The sequence below is a fragment of the Hippopotamus amphibius genome, chromosome 2 (genome assembly GCF_030028045.1).
Source record: "Hippopotamus amphibius kiboko isolate mHipAmp2 chromosome 2, mHipAmp2.hap2, whole genome shotgun sequence".
NCBI classification, from domain to species: Eukaryota; Metazoa; Chordata; class Mammalia; order Artiodactyla; family Hippopotamidae; genus Hippopotamus; species Hippopotamus amphibius.
In genome coordinates this window covers 4,446,910-4,461,786 of record NC_080187.1, presented here as the reverse complement: position 1 = coordinate 4,461,786, position 14,877 = coordinate 4,446,910, and the positions used below count along the sequence as shown (strand labels likewise).

Genomic DNA, 14,877 nt, shown 5'->3' with positions numbered 1-14,877 from the left:
CTGTCCCACTGGAATCTTCTTCAGGTTGGCTTTCCCCAAAATTCCCATCCAAGATCTGGATCTTCTCTCCTTTCCAGCTGTGACCCGGCATGACTTAGCTGTCCTCTGTCCAGGTGACTGAAATGACGGCTCTTCCCGTAACCCCCAGCCTATACATCAAACAGCAGCCTGTAGCTGGGGCTCTCCTGGGCAGAGGCTACTTATGTTCTCTGTGTGTGTGGAGGGTGCCATGCAAACAAGTCAGATGCACCTGTTCTGCAAGAGCAAAACCCCGTCTGCACAGCTAAGATCCGTGCACAGGAAAAACAGTGGAGAGTCTCGGGAAATTGATGCTAAATGCCAAGAGGCAGCAAAGACCCTGTGGAGTCAGACGTGGGTTCAGATCCAGCCTTGGCCACTCGTCAGCTCTGAAGCTTTGGGCAAACAAGTCCCGACAGCTGTCTGGGCCTCCCTTTCCCACCCAAAAACCCGTGTAGTTTGCAGGGCTGCTTTGAGTGTTAGTGGTACCTGGGTGGGGGCAGGGTGAAGCGTCCCCATGGAGCCCGGCCCACAGTCACCATGATTGCAGTGTTGCTGTGGTCGGTGGTGGTGGCACCAGGGTAGGGCCAGTTGGCCCAACTCATTGGGCACCTGAGCTGGCAATGGGTAAATACAGTGCTCCTCGAGGGTGTTTACATGTGAATGCAGGGACTCTCAGACACACAGCCTGAACCTAAAGAACCAAGTTGCCAAGGGTGGAATTTCAAGCATGCCGGTAATGTCAGGACAAATGGGCTCTGCGGGAGGGCAGCAGGCGGGACCCACGCAGTGTGAAGGGCACCCACATCAGGTCAGGAAACAGAACCAGCGCCCCTGAAGCCTCCTTGTGCTGCTTGCAGCCTCCAGCTCCACCCCAAGGGTACCCACCCTGCCGACCTCTAAAATCAGACATTAGTCATGCTGTATTTGAACTTCATCTGCGTGGAGTGGTGTGTACCTTGGTGTCTGGCTCCTTCCGCCCCACACCTCGTGTGAGGCGCGTGGTTGTGTACAGCTGATCTTTCGCTGCCATTGCCGTCGAGCAGTTCCTCAACCTATTGGCTTTTGGGGCCAGATGACTCTTTGCACCGTGGGATGTTTTGCAGCATCCCTGGCTTCCACCGCCCATCCCCCCGATGGAGGGTAGTACTGCCTCCTTGGCTGTGACAGCCAACAATGTCTCCAGACATGGGCAAATATCCTTGGAGCGGGGTGGGGGATGGGGGGCGGAAATTGCCCCCAGTTGAGAACCACTGCTATAGAGTATTCTATGGAATAAATGTGTCACCACTTTTTTATCCACCTGGGATGGCCATTTGGTGCTTGGCTATCACAAACTGCGCTGCTATGAGCACTCTCAGATATCTCTTTGGGTGGACTTGGGCACTCGTTTCCATGGGGTGTCCAGGAGGGAATTGTTGGGTTATTGTAGGTGTGTGTTTAGCTTTGATAGATACTGCTAAAACAGTTTTCTGCAGTGGTTGTACCAATTTACCCCCCCACCTAGAGCATGAGTGTTCTGGTTCACATCTCTACCAATAGCATCAAGTTTTAATTTCGCATTTCTCAGGGGTTGAGCACCTTGACATAGGGGTCCTGGCCACTTGGACATCCTCTTAATTAAGTGCCTATTGCTCATCTTTCTATAGGATCATCTGCCTTTTTCTTATTGATTTGTAGCAGCTCTTTATATATGATGAATAACAGCCTTTTGTCAGATATATGTATTGCAAATACCTCCTCTCACTCTATAGACACACATTTTTAAAGCAAGAGGCATGCTGCGCTCCCCTGTCAAAGCCTCTGGTACACTTGGTTGCCATTACTTGTTCAGTTTATCCTTTTTGCAAGATGATGAATTTCATAAGGGTGGGGGGTGGTATGTGTCTGCTTTGCTCAACTTAGAACTCCTGGCACAGAGCTTGGTGCAGAGGAGACGCAAAACAAATACTTGTGCAGTGAACGAATGAGTGACTATCCCACTGGGAAGATTTTTGCAGCCCAAGGCTTCAGTGTTTTTGGCCATTATTGATTCCTAGGCAACCCTCACTAAAAAGCGTGGAGACTGAGGCACCCGCCTGCTTCCCTGCCTCCTTCACCGCCACCCCCGGCCCAGGGGCAGCCACTACGTCTGTCTGTCGTTCTTCTGCCAGCTGGATGTCTGCCCACCTGCACCTGCCAGAGGGAGGCGGGGCCTCTCCTGGAGAAGTCACATTTTAATTAACTTCCCTTGCCATCACCAGAGAGGCCAGATCATTTTCATAAACAAATGAGAAGCCAGGGCTTTGTCTGCAGCTCTGAGTGAATCGTGTGGAAGGAAATCAAAACAAACCACCCAGCCAGGGCCCCCACCTGAAACTCAGAACTCTAGCTCTTGAGGAAGGTCAAGGCCTGGGATTCGAGATGAGAAAGAAGAGGGAGAAAAATGAATAGGCAGTGTGTAGAAAAGAACCGTCAGGGTCTGCAAGGAGGCAACTCGTTCATTCATTCAGCCCCTCTTTACTAGCATGTATTCTCTGCTGAGCTCTTTGAAAAAGAGGGGTGAAAAATAAAAGCTATTTTATGTGGGGTATCTCTGTACCTTCTGCTCAGTTTTGCTGTGAACTTAACATTGGTCTAAAAATAAAGTGCATTTTAAAAATAATTAACCTTAAAAGAAAGGAAGGAAGGTGGGCAAGAAGGGAAAAAAAAAGAAAGGAAGGAAAGACAGACTTAGCAGATAGTTTACCAAGGGAGACAGACGTTAAATTGATCATCACCCAATTAATGACTTAATTACACTACTCTGTAATCTTTAATGGCTTTACTGAGATATAATTCACGTATTATACAACTCACCCATTTAAAGTATATGATCCGGTGGCTTTCAGCACACACACAGGATTGTGCAACCAGCACCACAATCAATTTTAGGACATTTTCACTATCCCCCAAAGAAGCCTCACACCCCTTGACCATCACCCCTCAATCATTCCACTCCCCTCCCCATCTCAGCCACGGGCAACTGCTAATCCACTTTCTGTTTCTATGCATTTGCCTATTCAGGACATTTCATGAAATGAAATCAGACAATATGTGGTCCTTTGGGACTGGCTTCTTCACTGAGCATCATTTTGTCCTGGCCCGTCCATGCTGAAGCAGGTTCTACTGGGTGCTTTTGAAAGTGCCCTAAAGGCAGAGCTCAGGGCCCAGTGGTGCTATAGACAAGGAAACCTGTCTGTGCTAAGGGCAACCCAGGAGGCCTTCCCAGAGGAAGTGGTTTTTAATCTCAAGCATTTATAGAGCACCTGTTCTGTGCCACCCGGAAAAAGAAAGCAGAAGAAGCCATGGTTCTGGCTGCGTAGGAATTCTGGCCCAGCCTGTACATTCCTGGAAACTGAGAAGGTCATTTAAGTTCTAAGCCCCAAATGAACAGAACAGATAGAGTTACTGGAGCCAGATGAGGGAGAGGCCACTGTGAGCCCGAGGGGTCCAGAGAGCTTGAAAATAAGAAACAGAAAGGGGAGGGCAGGCCAGGAGCAAAAGAGGCTGGGACTACGGCAGTTGCTTCAGGGGTGGGCAGTGGTCTATCGTACCCAAACCTCAGGGCCGCATGGAGCATCTGGGAAGGCAGAGCTGTAGAGGTGGGCGGGGTTGGAGGGTGCAGGGCCCAGACTGCCAGCCCAAGGGAGGGGTTTATTCCAAAGACAGGGATGAGCCATCACGCCCAGGTCTCTGGAAACTAGAGAAATGGGGACAGAGATTGATGGAAAAAGGAGAAAGGGTGAGTCCGGAGCCACCAGACTCTCTGGACAGGCTTTGGAGAGGCCAGAGCTAGGGATGTCCTGGAAGATGTAACACCCTGCAACTGGGAGCCCACTGCCTGGGGCCCGTGGGGGTGGGAGGAGGAGCTGCACTCACCCAGCTCAGCAAGGTCCACTGTCCACAAGCCTGATGGCACCAGGAGCCACACACACCTGGTTGGTATCTCTCCAGCAGGTGGATCTGAGTGTGGGCTGGAGACACAGCCTGGGTTCAAATCCCAGCTCTGCCACTTCTTCCCGTGCAGCCTCGCGCAACCCGTCTGACCTCTTTGTGCCTCAGCTTCCCCATCTGAGACATGGGGACAGTGACGGGCTGCCTCACAGGGCAGCTGTGAGGACTAAGTAAGAGAAGCATAGGAAGAACCAAGTGTTGTGTCTGGAACACAGACCTCAGCAGGTGCCCACTGATGAAGAGCAACAATGTTCTAAGCACCGTACAGGGCAGGACCTCTGAGCTCAGGGAGAGAGAGGCTGCACAGCACCGTGTTTAAGAGCTTCACCCCAAGGGGGCTTCCCCGGTGGTGCAGTGGTTAAGCATCCACCTGCCAATGCAGGGGACACGGGTTCCATCCCTGGGCTGGGAATATCCCACATGCTGCAAAACAACTAAGCCCATGCGCCACAGCTACTGAAGTCCATGCACCTAGAGCCCATGCTCTGCAATAAGAGCAGCCACCGCAATGAGAAGCCCCAGCACCGCAGCAAACAGTAGCCCCCACTCGCCGCAGCTAGAGAAAGCCCTCGCGCAGCAACGAAGACCCAACGCAGCCAATAAATAAAATAAATAAATAAATTTATAAAAGTAAAAAAAGAGCTTCACCCCAAGGCCAAACGCACCTGCATCTGACATCCAGCCTCGTCCTTTAGGAGCCGTGGATCGTGATGCCACCGTTCTGGGTCTCAGCTCCCCTACCTGTACGATGGGGGAATTGATATGGTTGATAGCAAAGCCATTTCATCCCTATAAACCCCTTCTAGGGCTCAAGGAGGAGTTGATCAGAGACCCGAAGAGTGAGACTGGCGGTCCAGCCGCCAGGAGGGTGACAGTGGGCCTTGTCGCCGTATGCCCACCCTCAGGTGACGTCCAAGGAGGCAGCTCTGGTGACAGTGATTTGAGTCACTCCCAGTAGGAATGAAGGGTTAGGGAGGAAAGATGCCCCCTCCCTCAAAGCTGGCCCCAGGTGAGTCTCGGTGAACCGGGTCTTTCCACCCATCTGCATGCTGCATCATTTTCAGCTCTAGGTGGGCAGATCTGGTCTGGACCCCAAATATGGCTGCTCGGTGCAAGCAAAGGGCCACGCCTCTCTCCCACTGCACAAATGCGCCTCCTCACTCAAGGCCTCTGTCCCGACCACCCCCAGCCACAAGGGTCCTCCTGACTCTGCTCGCCTCACCTGGCCCTGATCAGGAGCACAGCAGGAAGGCTTCCCCAAGGTGTGCCTCAACACCCAACAGCAGCTAGCGCTCATCTCAGAGAGGGCTCGCGGTCCACACCCTAGTAGCCCTGAGGTCACCCACACGGCCTGCGGTAAAGCAAGCATCTGATGACTCCCTGTCACTGAATTCAGTATGATACCGTTGGTCTGAGATTCCACGCCTCACCTTTGCTCTCTGTCCTTCCCCCAACAGGCTGAACTCGGGAAGCCCCGGGAAAGAAGCTGCAGTTTGCCTGGAATTAATTTTAATTATGGACTCTACATCCGGGGGCTGGATGGAGGGGTCCCCGAAGGTGAGCAAGCATCCTTTGGAGCCCAAAGGGACTTGAACTCTACATAGGCTACTTCCTCCAGGAAAAGGGTCAAGGGGGCTGCCCCGCAGCACGATTCTGGCAGAAACCACAGTCTGGGCTTAGCCGAGGACAGGACCACGCAGGGTCCAGGTCTAAGGTGTCAGGGAAACAGCAAGGGCCCCAGACAGTGTGGAATGTCTTCCCAAGGCAAGAGACCGTCTGCGCTCTGCAACCTTTTGAGATGCGAGCATAGACAGGCTCAGGACCAACCCTCTGATCACCCAAAGGAGGTCAAGGCCAGGCAAACCCAGCTCCATGAAGGATGCTCAGGCACTGTCTAGAATCTCTGGGAATCCTGGCCCCTCCCTCTTGGGGGGGTGGGCGAAGCAGGGCTGTCACCCAGGCTTTGGTTACTGAGAAGGTATTCGTGCCCCAATGTCTTCTTAGTCAGATGCCACGGATTGCTTTACTTCCCAGACTGACCTGCTTGCCATGGCTTGTCTCTCCTTGCTCTCAGCCATTGGACACTGGAGTGTGTTTAAACAGCAGCCTACCTGCCCCCGTGAGCTGACCCGGGATTATATCGCCATGAACCGTGGGGCAGTGAAAGCTGGCCTGGTAACTGCCCGGGAGAATCTCCACTACCGTCAGCTCAATGACATCCGCATCAGCAACCAGGATGACCGGCGCCCCAAGAAGGAACCGCCCTCTCTCCCTCCACATATGACGTTCGGGATCCGGTCACGGTAAGATGGCTGGCACCCAAGGCTCTATCCCCCACCGTGGTGGTGAGGGGGTGCTCAGTGGCAACTGAATTAGGGAAAAATGTGGGAGCATGACTCTGGGCTCCAGGGAGGGGGCAGTGATCCAAGCCTGGCCAATCAGCCTATTTCATAAACCACGGCCATGCTGACTGGTTCAGAGGCAGACGCGTGACCCATGTCCTAACTCTGGAATGCATGACATTCTATAAAAGTAGAATGTGGTTGCATGTATCAAGTCTCAACTCAAACAACTTTGATTTTTTTTTAAGGGGAATTTATTGGCTCACATGATTGAAAAGGTAGAGCTTCAGGCATAGCTAGATCTAGGCGACGTCACCAGCATTGGGTATGTCTCTCCATGACTTGGCTGTGCGTCCCAGTTTTGGCTCCATTCTCTAACAAGCTTCTTCCTCGCATGGTAAAATGGCCAGAAACAGTTCCATTCTTATATCCTATTCTTTTAGTGACCCCACTGGGAAGGGTGTAGGAACTGCAAAAGCCTTGAGATTAAGACTCTTTGGTCCAACTTCAGTACCAACCACAGGAATGAGTAGAAATTGTAAAATATACTGATTGGCCAGGCCTGGCTCACACGTTTGCCTCTGCACCAATTCCTGAGGCCAGGGGATTCTGATGCCCTGATTGGCCAGGGCTGATCCCTTGCCCCTCCTTGGAGTGGGCGTGGTTGGAATCAGTCCCCACAAGTCTACAGGGCCTGATGGTGGAAAAGATGTAGAAACAGAGGTTCTGACCCAGAAGGATGAGAACAGAACACAACAGCAGGCAAACACAGCAAATGTCCAGTACAGCAGGGCTTCCCAGCCCATACTATGTCACAGCGCAAACGTTACAAAAATTACTGATATTTGTACATTGCATTGTGCAAATAAATAGCAGTGCTCTCAGCCAGCAGTGAGTGCCTGGAGCCTGGGGCCTCCAGCTGCCCCAAGTCCCATCTGTGACTCCTGTGACTAAGCCAATATCTTGGCCCATCTGTGTGGCACTGTCCTGCTCTGCTCACATGCAAGGCCACTGACGATCTATCTCCAGTCCTTTCATGCCCAACCCACTGTTCCAGGATGGGTGCCTTCCTTTGGCTACACTCCTATACTTTTTTTTTTTTGGTGGTGTTTCCTTTATTTTTTTACCTTATTTTTTTCTTAGCATTTTTACTGTGGCTAAATATACATAAGATTTACCATTTTTAGGTGTACAGTTCAGGGGCATTAAGTACATTCACACTGTGGCACAACCATCACCGCCATCCACCACTAGAACTTTTTCTTCATCCTAAACTGAAATCGTGTCCCCATTAAACAGTGACCCTTTATTCTGCCCTCCCCTCATCTCTTGGTAACCACCATTCAACTTTCTGTCCGTATTAATCTGACTACCCTAGGTACCTCATATAAGCAGAACCATGCAACATTTGTCCTTTTCTGTCTGGCTTATTTCACTTAGCATCATGTACTCAAGAGGCATCCATGTTGTATTGATAGTATGGGTCAGATTTCCCTTCCTTTTTAAGGCTGAATAATAGTCCCTTGTGGGTATCTACCATGTTTTGTTTATCCATTCATCCATCAACAGACACCTGGGTTGCTTCCACCTTTTGGCTCTTGTAAATAATGCTGCTGTGAACATGGGTGAACAAGTATCTGCCTGAGTCCCTGCTTTCAATTCTTTTTCGTATGCACCCACAAGGGGAACTGCTGGATCATGTGGGGATTAGATGTTTTTTTTTTTTTTTTTTTTTTTTTTTCAGGAACTGCCATGGTGTTTCCCACAGTGTGTGCCACCGTACTTTTGTATGCTTTTCCCTCTGCCTTTTCTCATCATTCTACCTGGTAAAATCCACATGTTCATCAAAGCTCAGCTCAGCATCCTTTCTTTGGTTAGCGTTCCCCCCTCCCCAGCCTCAAATACTATGCACATCTCTCTCATCCAAAATGCATTTCTGTTCATCAGCCCTCAAAACCTGAAATGTGGCCCCGGAGACACATTGGAGAGTCACTTCTGGGCCAGATTAACTAATCATCTGTACACCGTCCTTCTCCCACCTTTGAAATGACGCCCAAGTCAATCCCTCAAGGCAAGGCAAGGTTCTCCAAGACTGCCTGGCGTGCAGAGGGACAGAGTCCCTGCTGTGTGATCATTAGACTGGTCACACTGGTCACCAGTGTCTTGATGACAGCATGGTGTCCGGGAGGAGCCCTGGCTAGGAGCCACCCGGGGTTTCAGTCCCACCTTCATTCCTAACCGTCTTTCCCTCCAGGGCTTCTGTTTCCTCATCTGTAAATAGGATGTTACAGCAGTAACGGGCCTTCTGGGATTCTCAGGGTATGTTCTGTCTCCACATCAATTTCATTTCATTGTCATTAAAACCCTGTGTAGCCCAATGTTCATAGCAGCACTATTTACAATAACCAAGACATGGTTATTGTAAATAACCGTTGGTTATACAATAACCAATTACAACCTAATTGTCCACAGACAGACGAATGGATAAAGAAGTGGTATATGTATACAATGTATATGTGGTATATGTATACAGTACTACTCAGCCATCAGAAAGAATGAAATGATGCCATTTGCAGCAACATGGATGGACCTAGAGATGATCACACTAAGTGAAGTAAGCCAGATGGAAAGACAAATACCATATGATATCACTTACATGTGGAAACTAAAATACGACGCAAATGAACTTATTTACAAAACAGAAACAGACTCACATACACAGAAAACAAATTTACGGTCACCAAAGGGGAAAGGGGGTAGAGGGGGGATATATCAGGAGTTTGGGATCAGCAGATACAAACCACTATACATAAAATAGATAAACAACAAGGTCCTACTGTATGCAGGGAACTATATTCAATGTCCTGTAATAAATCACAATGGAAGAAAATATGACAAAGAATATATATATGTATATATGTACAACTGAATCACTTTGCTGTACACCGGAAACAAACACAACACTGTAGATGAACTATACTTCAATAAGAAAATTTTTTAAAAATTTAATTTAAAAAAAAAAACCCTACACAGGAAGTATGTGGGGTTCTTTACCCAGCTGAAGCATGGAGAGATTAATCGACCTCCCCAAGTTCACACAACTTTTTCACAGCACGGCTTGGCCTGGGTTCTTAACCTAATGTACTTAGATTTAAAAATATGAGATATTAGAACACGTAGCACATTAGCAATCACGTGGTTCGAAGCCCCTCTTTAAAACAGGAAAATAGAAGTTCAGAGAGGTGAAGAGATTTTCACAAAGTCACACAGCAAGCTGTGACCAGACGAAAGCCAGATCTCGAGCCAGGCTGGCGGACTCCCTCTCCAGTGCTCTTTCTTCCGAGTCCCGACTCCTTGGGGGTGAGATACAGTAGGATCCCCCACAGTTTCTGGTCCTGGGGCTTCGCTATTCTACATACAGTGGAAAAGCCTCAGTCAGCTGGGGCTCGGAAAGGCTCCATTACCATCTAGCTTTCAATGTAAAATCTTAAATTGCTATAAAACCGAGTGGCTACAATTCCAGGGAAAGGACGTGATGAAGTGGCAGCTATATCTTCTGTGATGGTAAATGGGCTTTGCATATGCAAATTGAATGGATTTTAAAATGGTATTTAATGACAATTTTCGTAGCAGACGTTAACATTAATTGCACAAAAATGAAAATGCTGCATTAGGTTGCTGTTAGCAGCAAATACCGTGCCCATAAAGCTTTATCTTTATCAACAGCAGCCCTTTCTGATGTGACAGGGCAGCTCAGCAAATTGCAAGCAAAAGGGCTTTTATGGAACAAAAATATCCCCCAAAGCAGGCCCAAATCAGCATCAATTTCGCTTTATTTCTTCGTAAATGGAGGTTAAATGGCTGCTGGAAAAGCTTTTACTGAAATGCCCAACCTGCCTGCAAAGCCCCTCAACCTTACAACATCAATGCAAGGAACGGTTAAAAAACCATCGCCCCCACCTCCCCATAATGGGGCTATTACTTTGAAGTTATGGGACCGAGGCCCATTCTCTAATGATCACCTTTTACAAGCCTCGATTGTATTTATTTCTTTACTTTAAAAGCATGTTAAAAACCAAATCCAATTACACCCAACTACCCGAGGAGTTGTGGGGTGATTTGGCCCAATGAATAAAGAAGCAAAGAAACAAACGACTACCATTTACTTACAACTACAGATGTGTTAAAAAATAAAGTTCCACTTCAGACTAAATACACGAGAAGCTTACTCTACGCCAGGGGTGCTGAATGTGAGGCTTGTAACTGCCGTGTGAGAGGACATTCTGGCTGCAGCTCTTCCCCCCCACCCTCCACTATCATATCCCCTTGCCCTTTATGTATTTTACGGTAGACAAAATAACTAGATGTGGGGGAAAGCACTCGCCTCCACCCACCTGCCCATTCAACCCCTCCACGCCAGATGGGGTCCAAACCTGAACTGGGGATTATTCAATTACTTCCTTTCCAATCCACACCAATTCCTTGCACATTCGTGGTCACTAAATCGGAAAGGTACCCTTCAATCCACGGGCCTCTGGCTGAAAGGAAGAGGACACCTAGGCAATTATCTGGAAAAGGATGCCCGTGTAGACGTAGTCACAAGCAGGGACCTAGGCCACGTCAACCCACAGAGATGTTTGGCCCAGGCAGTAATTTTCAAAATCACAGGTTTGAAAGAGTTCCCACATTAAAAAAAAAAAAAAATCAGGAGATCTCACATAAAAACCCAGATTTCCTGCTTCTTTTAAAAAGTCCAAAGCCCGGGCAACCTGGGTCTGCACGCCTGCCTGGCACCAGGGGACGGGGCTTAGCAGCAGAGCCTCCTTTGGACAGAATCCATGCATCCCCTTCTGTCTAACCCAGTCTCCACCCAGCCTGGCCTCTCTCGTTTTCTTGACCCATCTGGTCGCGGTAGGCACTGAGTTTGCCATGGCTGGTGTAGACTGGTCATCTTTTTTATTCTTTTTTAATATTTATTTAATTTATTTGGTTGCACTGAGTCTTAGTTGTGGCTCTCTGGCTCCTTAGTTGCAGCAGCTGGGCTTCCTAGTTGCAGCTTGCTGGCTCCTTCGTTGCAACATGCATGTGGGATCTAGTTCCCTGACCAGGGATCGAACCCAGGCCCCCTGCCTTGGGAGTGTGGAGTCTTATCCACTGCACCACCAGGAAAGTCCCTAGACTGGTCATCTTGACCCTTCAGCTACCTGCCGCCTCTTTTTTGTCCTCTGCTGATGGTAGGGACCACCACTAACAAAAGCTGCTGTGAACTGATCTTACACGTGGAAGGTATTTGCACACATAATTGCTGACGAATCCTAGGAGGCAGATATCATTCTGCTCACTTCACAGGCCAGGAAAGGGAGGCTCAGGTCCTCCCCGAGGCTGCACGATGGCAGAGCCTGGATCTGTACCCTGGCTGGCTGGCCAGCTTTGAAGACCGAACCTCTAGGATCAGGCAGCTGGAAAGAGCCTGCGAATTCTCCCTCTGCCGTTTCACGGTCAAATCTCAGAATCCAAGTCAGGGAAGAATCTAAATTCACATTACCAGCGTGTAAGGCCATAACACAGATCTCAAAGCATGCTGTGACCCCCAGGTCCATAAACAGATATGTCTGGAGGCCAGAAATGTAACTATTAAAGAAGGGTTTAATTATTGATGCGTTTTAATAAGTGTTTGCAAATGTTCACATGCCCTCGGCACATCTTAATTGTTACTGCTCCTAATTGGTGCAACATTGTAGATAATGACGAGACAGGGATGGCCAGGGAGGGGGGAGCTGGGTAGCAGCTGGTGCTTCTGGCAGATTCTGGGCGTCCAGGGCTCTACCTCCACGCTGCCTGGGAGCCTCATGCTACGAGCAGGGCAAGGATGCTAGCAGGGGGATCCTTCACTCAGCCAATGAGCATACAGCCCCCTGCATGTCAGTATCTGACACGGGCCAGATGGAAGCTGGGGAGACCCCGCTTTGAACTAATAACGGCAACTATTATTATTGTTACTATTACATGTCACACATTGTGCCGAGCACCTCAGAGGCATCCTCTCCTTAAATATCTGAACATTTCAGTGAGTACAGTGCTTACACCCCCATCTTACAGAAGAAGAGACAGAGGGTCAGAGAGGGGAAGTCATTTGCCCCTGGCTGCTCTGTAGTAGGATGTGGGTTAGTCTGGCCCGACCACCTGTGATGGTGACTTTGGCACTGAGCTGCCTCCCTAACAAACACAAGGATGGAGGTGACATGGGTAGAGATGCTACCCAGATTTTCCCCGCACTCGAGTGGGGCGAGACAGAATGTATATGGTGAAGGCCATCCTCTCTGGATTTTTCTTAAAGCTTTAAACTTAATCTGAACGTATCACAAGAGCCCAATGAACTTCGCTTTTGATGTGTTGCTTCCCTTCCACCTTCACCTACTTCCCAATAAACAAGCTCTTTGATGGGGCATCCAGAACGTTTGCCCCAGTCGAGCTACGGCTCAGTGCCAGTATCCCTGGTGCCGACCACGGTGCCTTTGCTGAAGAGGCCTCAGTAGATATCTGCTGAACGAGCGGGTGAGGAAATGGCCACACTGAAGGCTGGATACGAAGCCAGTAGCAACTCGGGTAGGACACTTCGCTCACCCACCAATTAGTCTAGCCCAGACTCCCTCCAATCCTAGTGCTGAAAGTGTTCCGACCATGGAAAAATAAGAAACACGAGAGAGATAGGGAATGCCGCCAGCCCACCCTCCCGTCCGCCACTGCTGCTCACCCAGCTATCAGATGCATCATCAGCCTGACATTGACAAATGTGAAGGATGGAGGAAATTTTACAGGCTGTTAAAAAAATGTGTGCTGCCTGACAGGTTTTTTGAATCTCTCTGCCAAGCTGATTTATTTTACAAATTTACAATGGGCCCATCAATCACTCTGGGTTATTTTGTTTCTCCTGGAGCCGACGGCCAAAATCCAAGCCACCCACCCAAACTCCTATAAAATAATAATAAGCCCCTTTCCAGACAACTGTCCTAGGGATCCAAGACAGTTTCTGAATGGGGAGACCAACTCCAGATTTATCAGTGGTGGAGTGAAGCCGAGCTGACCACAAGGGGGAGCGTGTGGGTCTCGCAAAGACCCCCTGCACCTGGGAAGTGGCCTGAAATGTCCATCCTGCCAGGCAACCGCCCAACCCCCCCACCCCCCACCAATCTGCTCCCCAGAGCTGACTGCAACTGCAGTTAAATAGTTCTCTGCTTCTTCACGGGGTGCTCAGGTCCTGGAGGGTGTGGACACTGTCAGTTTTGTCCACAACTGTGTCATCAGAGTCTGGAACATACTAGGCACTCAATAAATATGTGTGGGAGAAATGTGGTCCAGGGCTTCTGAAGGCTTTGAGGTGTTATTGAAAGGGAAGAGAAAGTTGATTTGAGACCCAGAGATGAGATGGTCCAGCCAGAGATTCCTGTGTCGTTTAGCAGACGCTACCGTGCTCCCCTATGGTTGACGTTACGAATGAACATTGCAGTGAGGCCGCTTCAAAGACTGAATGTGTTCCTTGGCTGCATTAATAGCGGTAGCAAGTCCAGAACGAGGGAGGTGACCTTCCTATTCTATTCTGCCGCTCAGGTCACACCTGTAGCATCATTTTAAAATGTGGGTCATCATGGATTCAGGGGAAGGCCCATAAACAGGAAAAGTGTCCAGAGGGGAGACATCAGGATGGCGGGTGGGACAAGAGGAGGGAGATCACTGTGTACAAAGATCATGGCAAGAGAAGATGTTTTCCCAGCTGCACGAGAAAAGATACAGATGGTCCTCAACTCTCTGAGGCCCTGCTATGAGGACAATGGAGGAGCTTTGCTCTCAGGGGCTTCAGAAAACAAAACAAGGACCAGCATACATTGTGTGTTTGGGAGGCAGTCCTGGTGGCTAACATTTGCAGAGCCCTGGCTAAGCGGCTGGTGGCTGTAACGTGAGCACTTTTCACGCATCATCTCATTCAATCCTCACGACTCTGCCAAGCAGGGATGGTTATCCCCACTTGATAGATGGGGAAACTGAGGCTCAGAGACTCACCTGTGCAAGGCTACATGGCCAGTCGGTGGCAGCAGCAGGATTTGAGCCACAATTTCCTTCCAGAGCCACTGGCCACACCCCCAGGCTGCAGTCTTCTGGGAGGCAGAGGCAGGCTGCCCGGCAAGGAGGGGAGTCCTTCCAGCAGGATGGTGTCTGTGAACAGCAGCTGAGGCCAAGGACCACTCACTGGGGGCCAGCCTTCCACTGAATACCTCAGTTAATCCTCACCAAAGCCCGGCATCTCCATTTACCCACTAGGAGAGAGAGGTCATGTCCCTTAGCAGGGGGTGAGGGGAGGCGTGTTTACTCCAGGACGGGAAAAGATTCTTACAGAAGGTGGAGGTGTTGGCTCACACATCACAGCCTGGTGGGGACCTGGGACACCCCACACGGGACTCTACGGGGACAGGGGTCCCTCCTCCTCAGAGCCAGCCTGCTTCCATGGGCCTGACCCAGACGGAGTTCTGTTAAGAGGGGCCCAGGT

General features: G+C 49.7%; 1 protein-coding gene across 1 annotated transcript in view; it reads left to right on the top strand.

Annotated features, from left to right (window-relative positions):
• Positions 1-14,877, top strand: part of CFAP77 (cilia and flagella associated protein 77) — a 133,684-nt gene that overhangs the window by 71,731 nt on the left and 47,076 nt on the right. The window contains exons 2-3 of the mRNA XM_057725129.1: positions 5,451-5,550; positions 6,068-6,296. Of these exons, the coding sequence (XP_057581112.1) occupies positions 5,451-5,550; positions 6,068-6,296 (329 nt within the window). The remainder of the gene's footprint in view (positions 1-5,450; positions 5,551-6,067; positions 6,297-14,877) is intronic.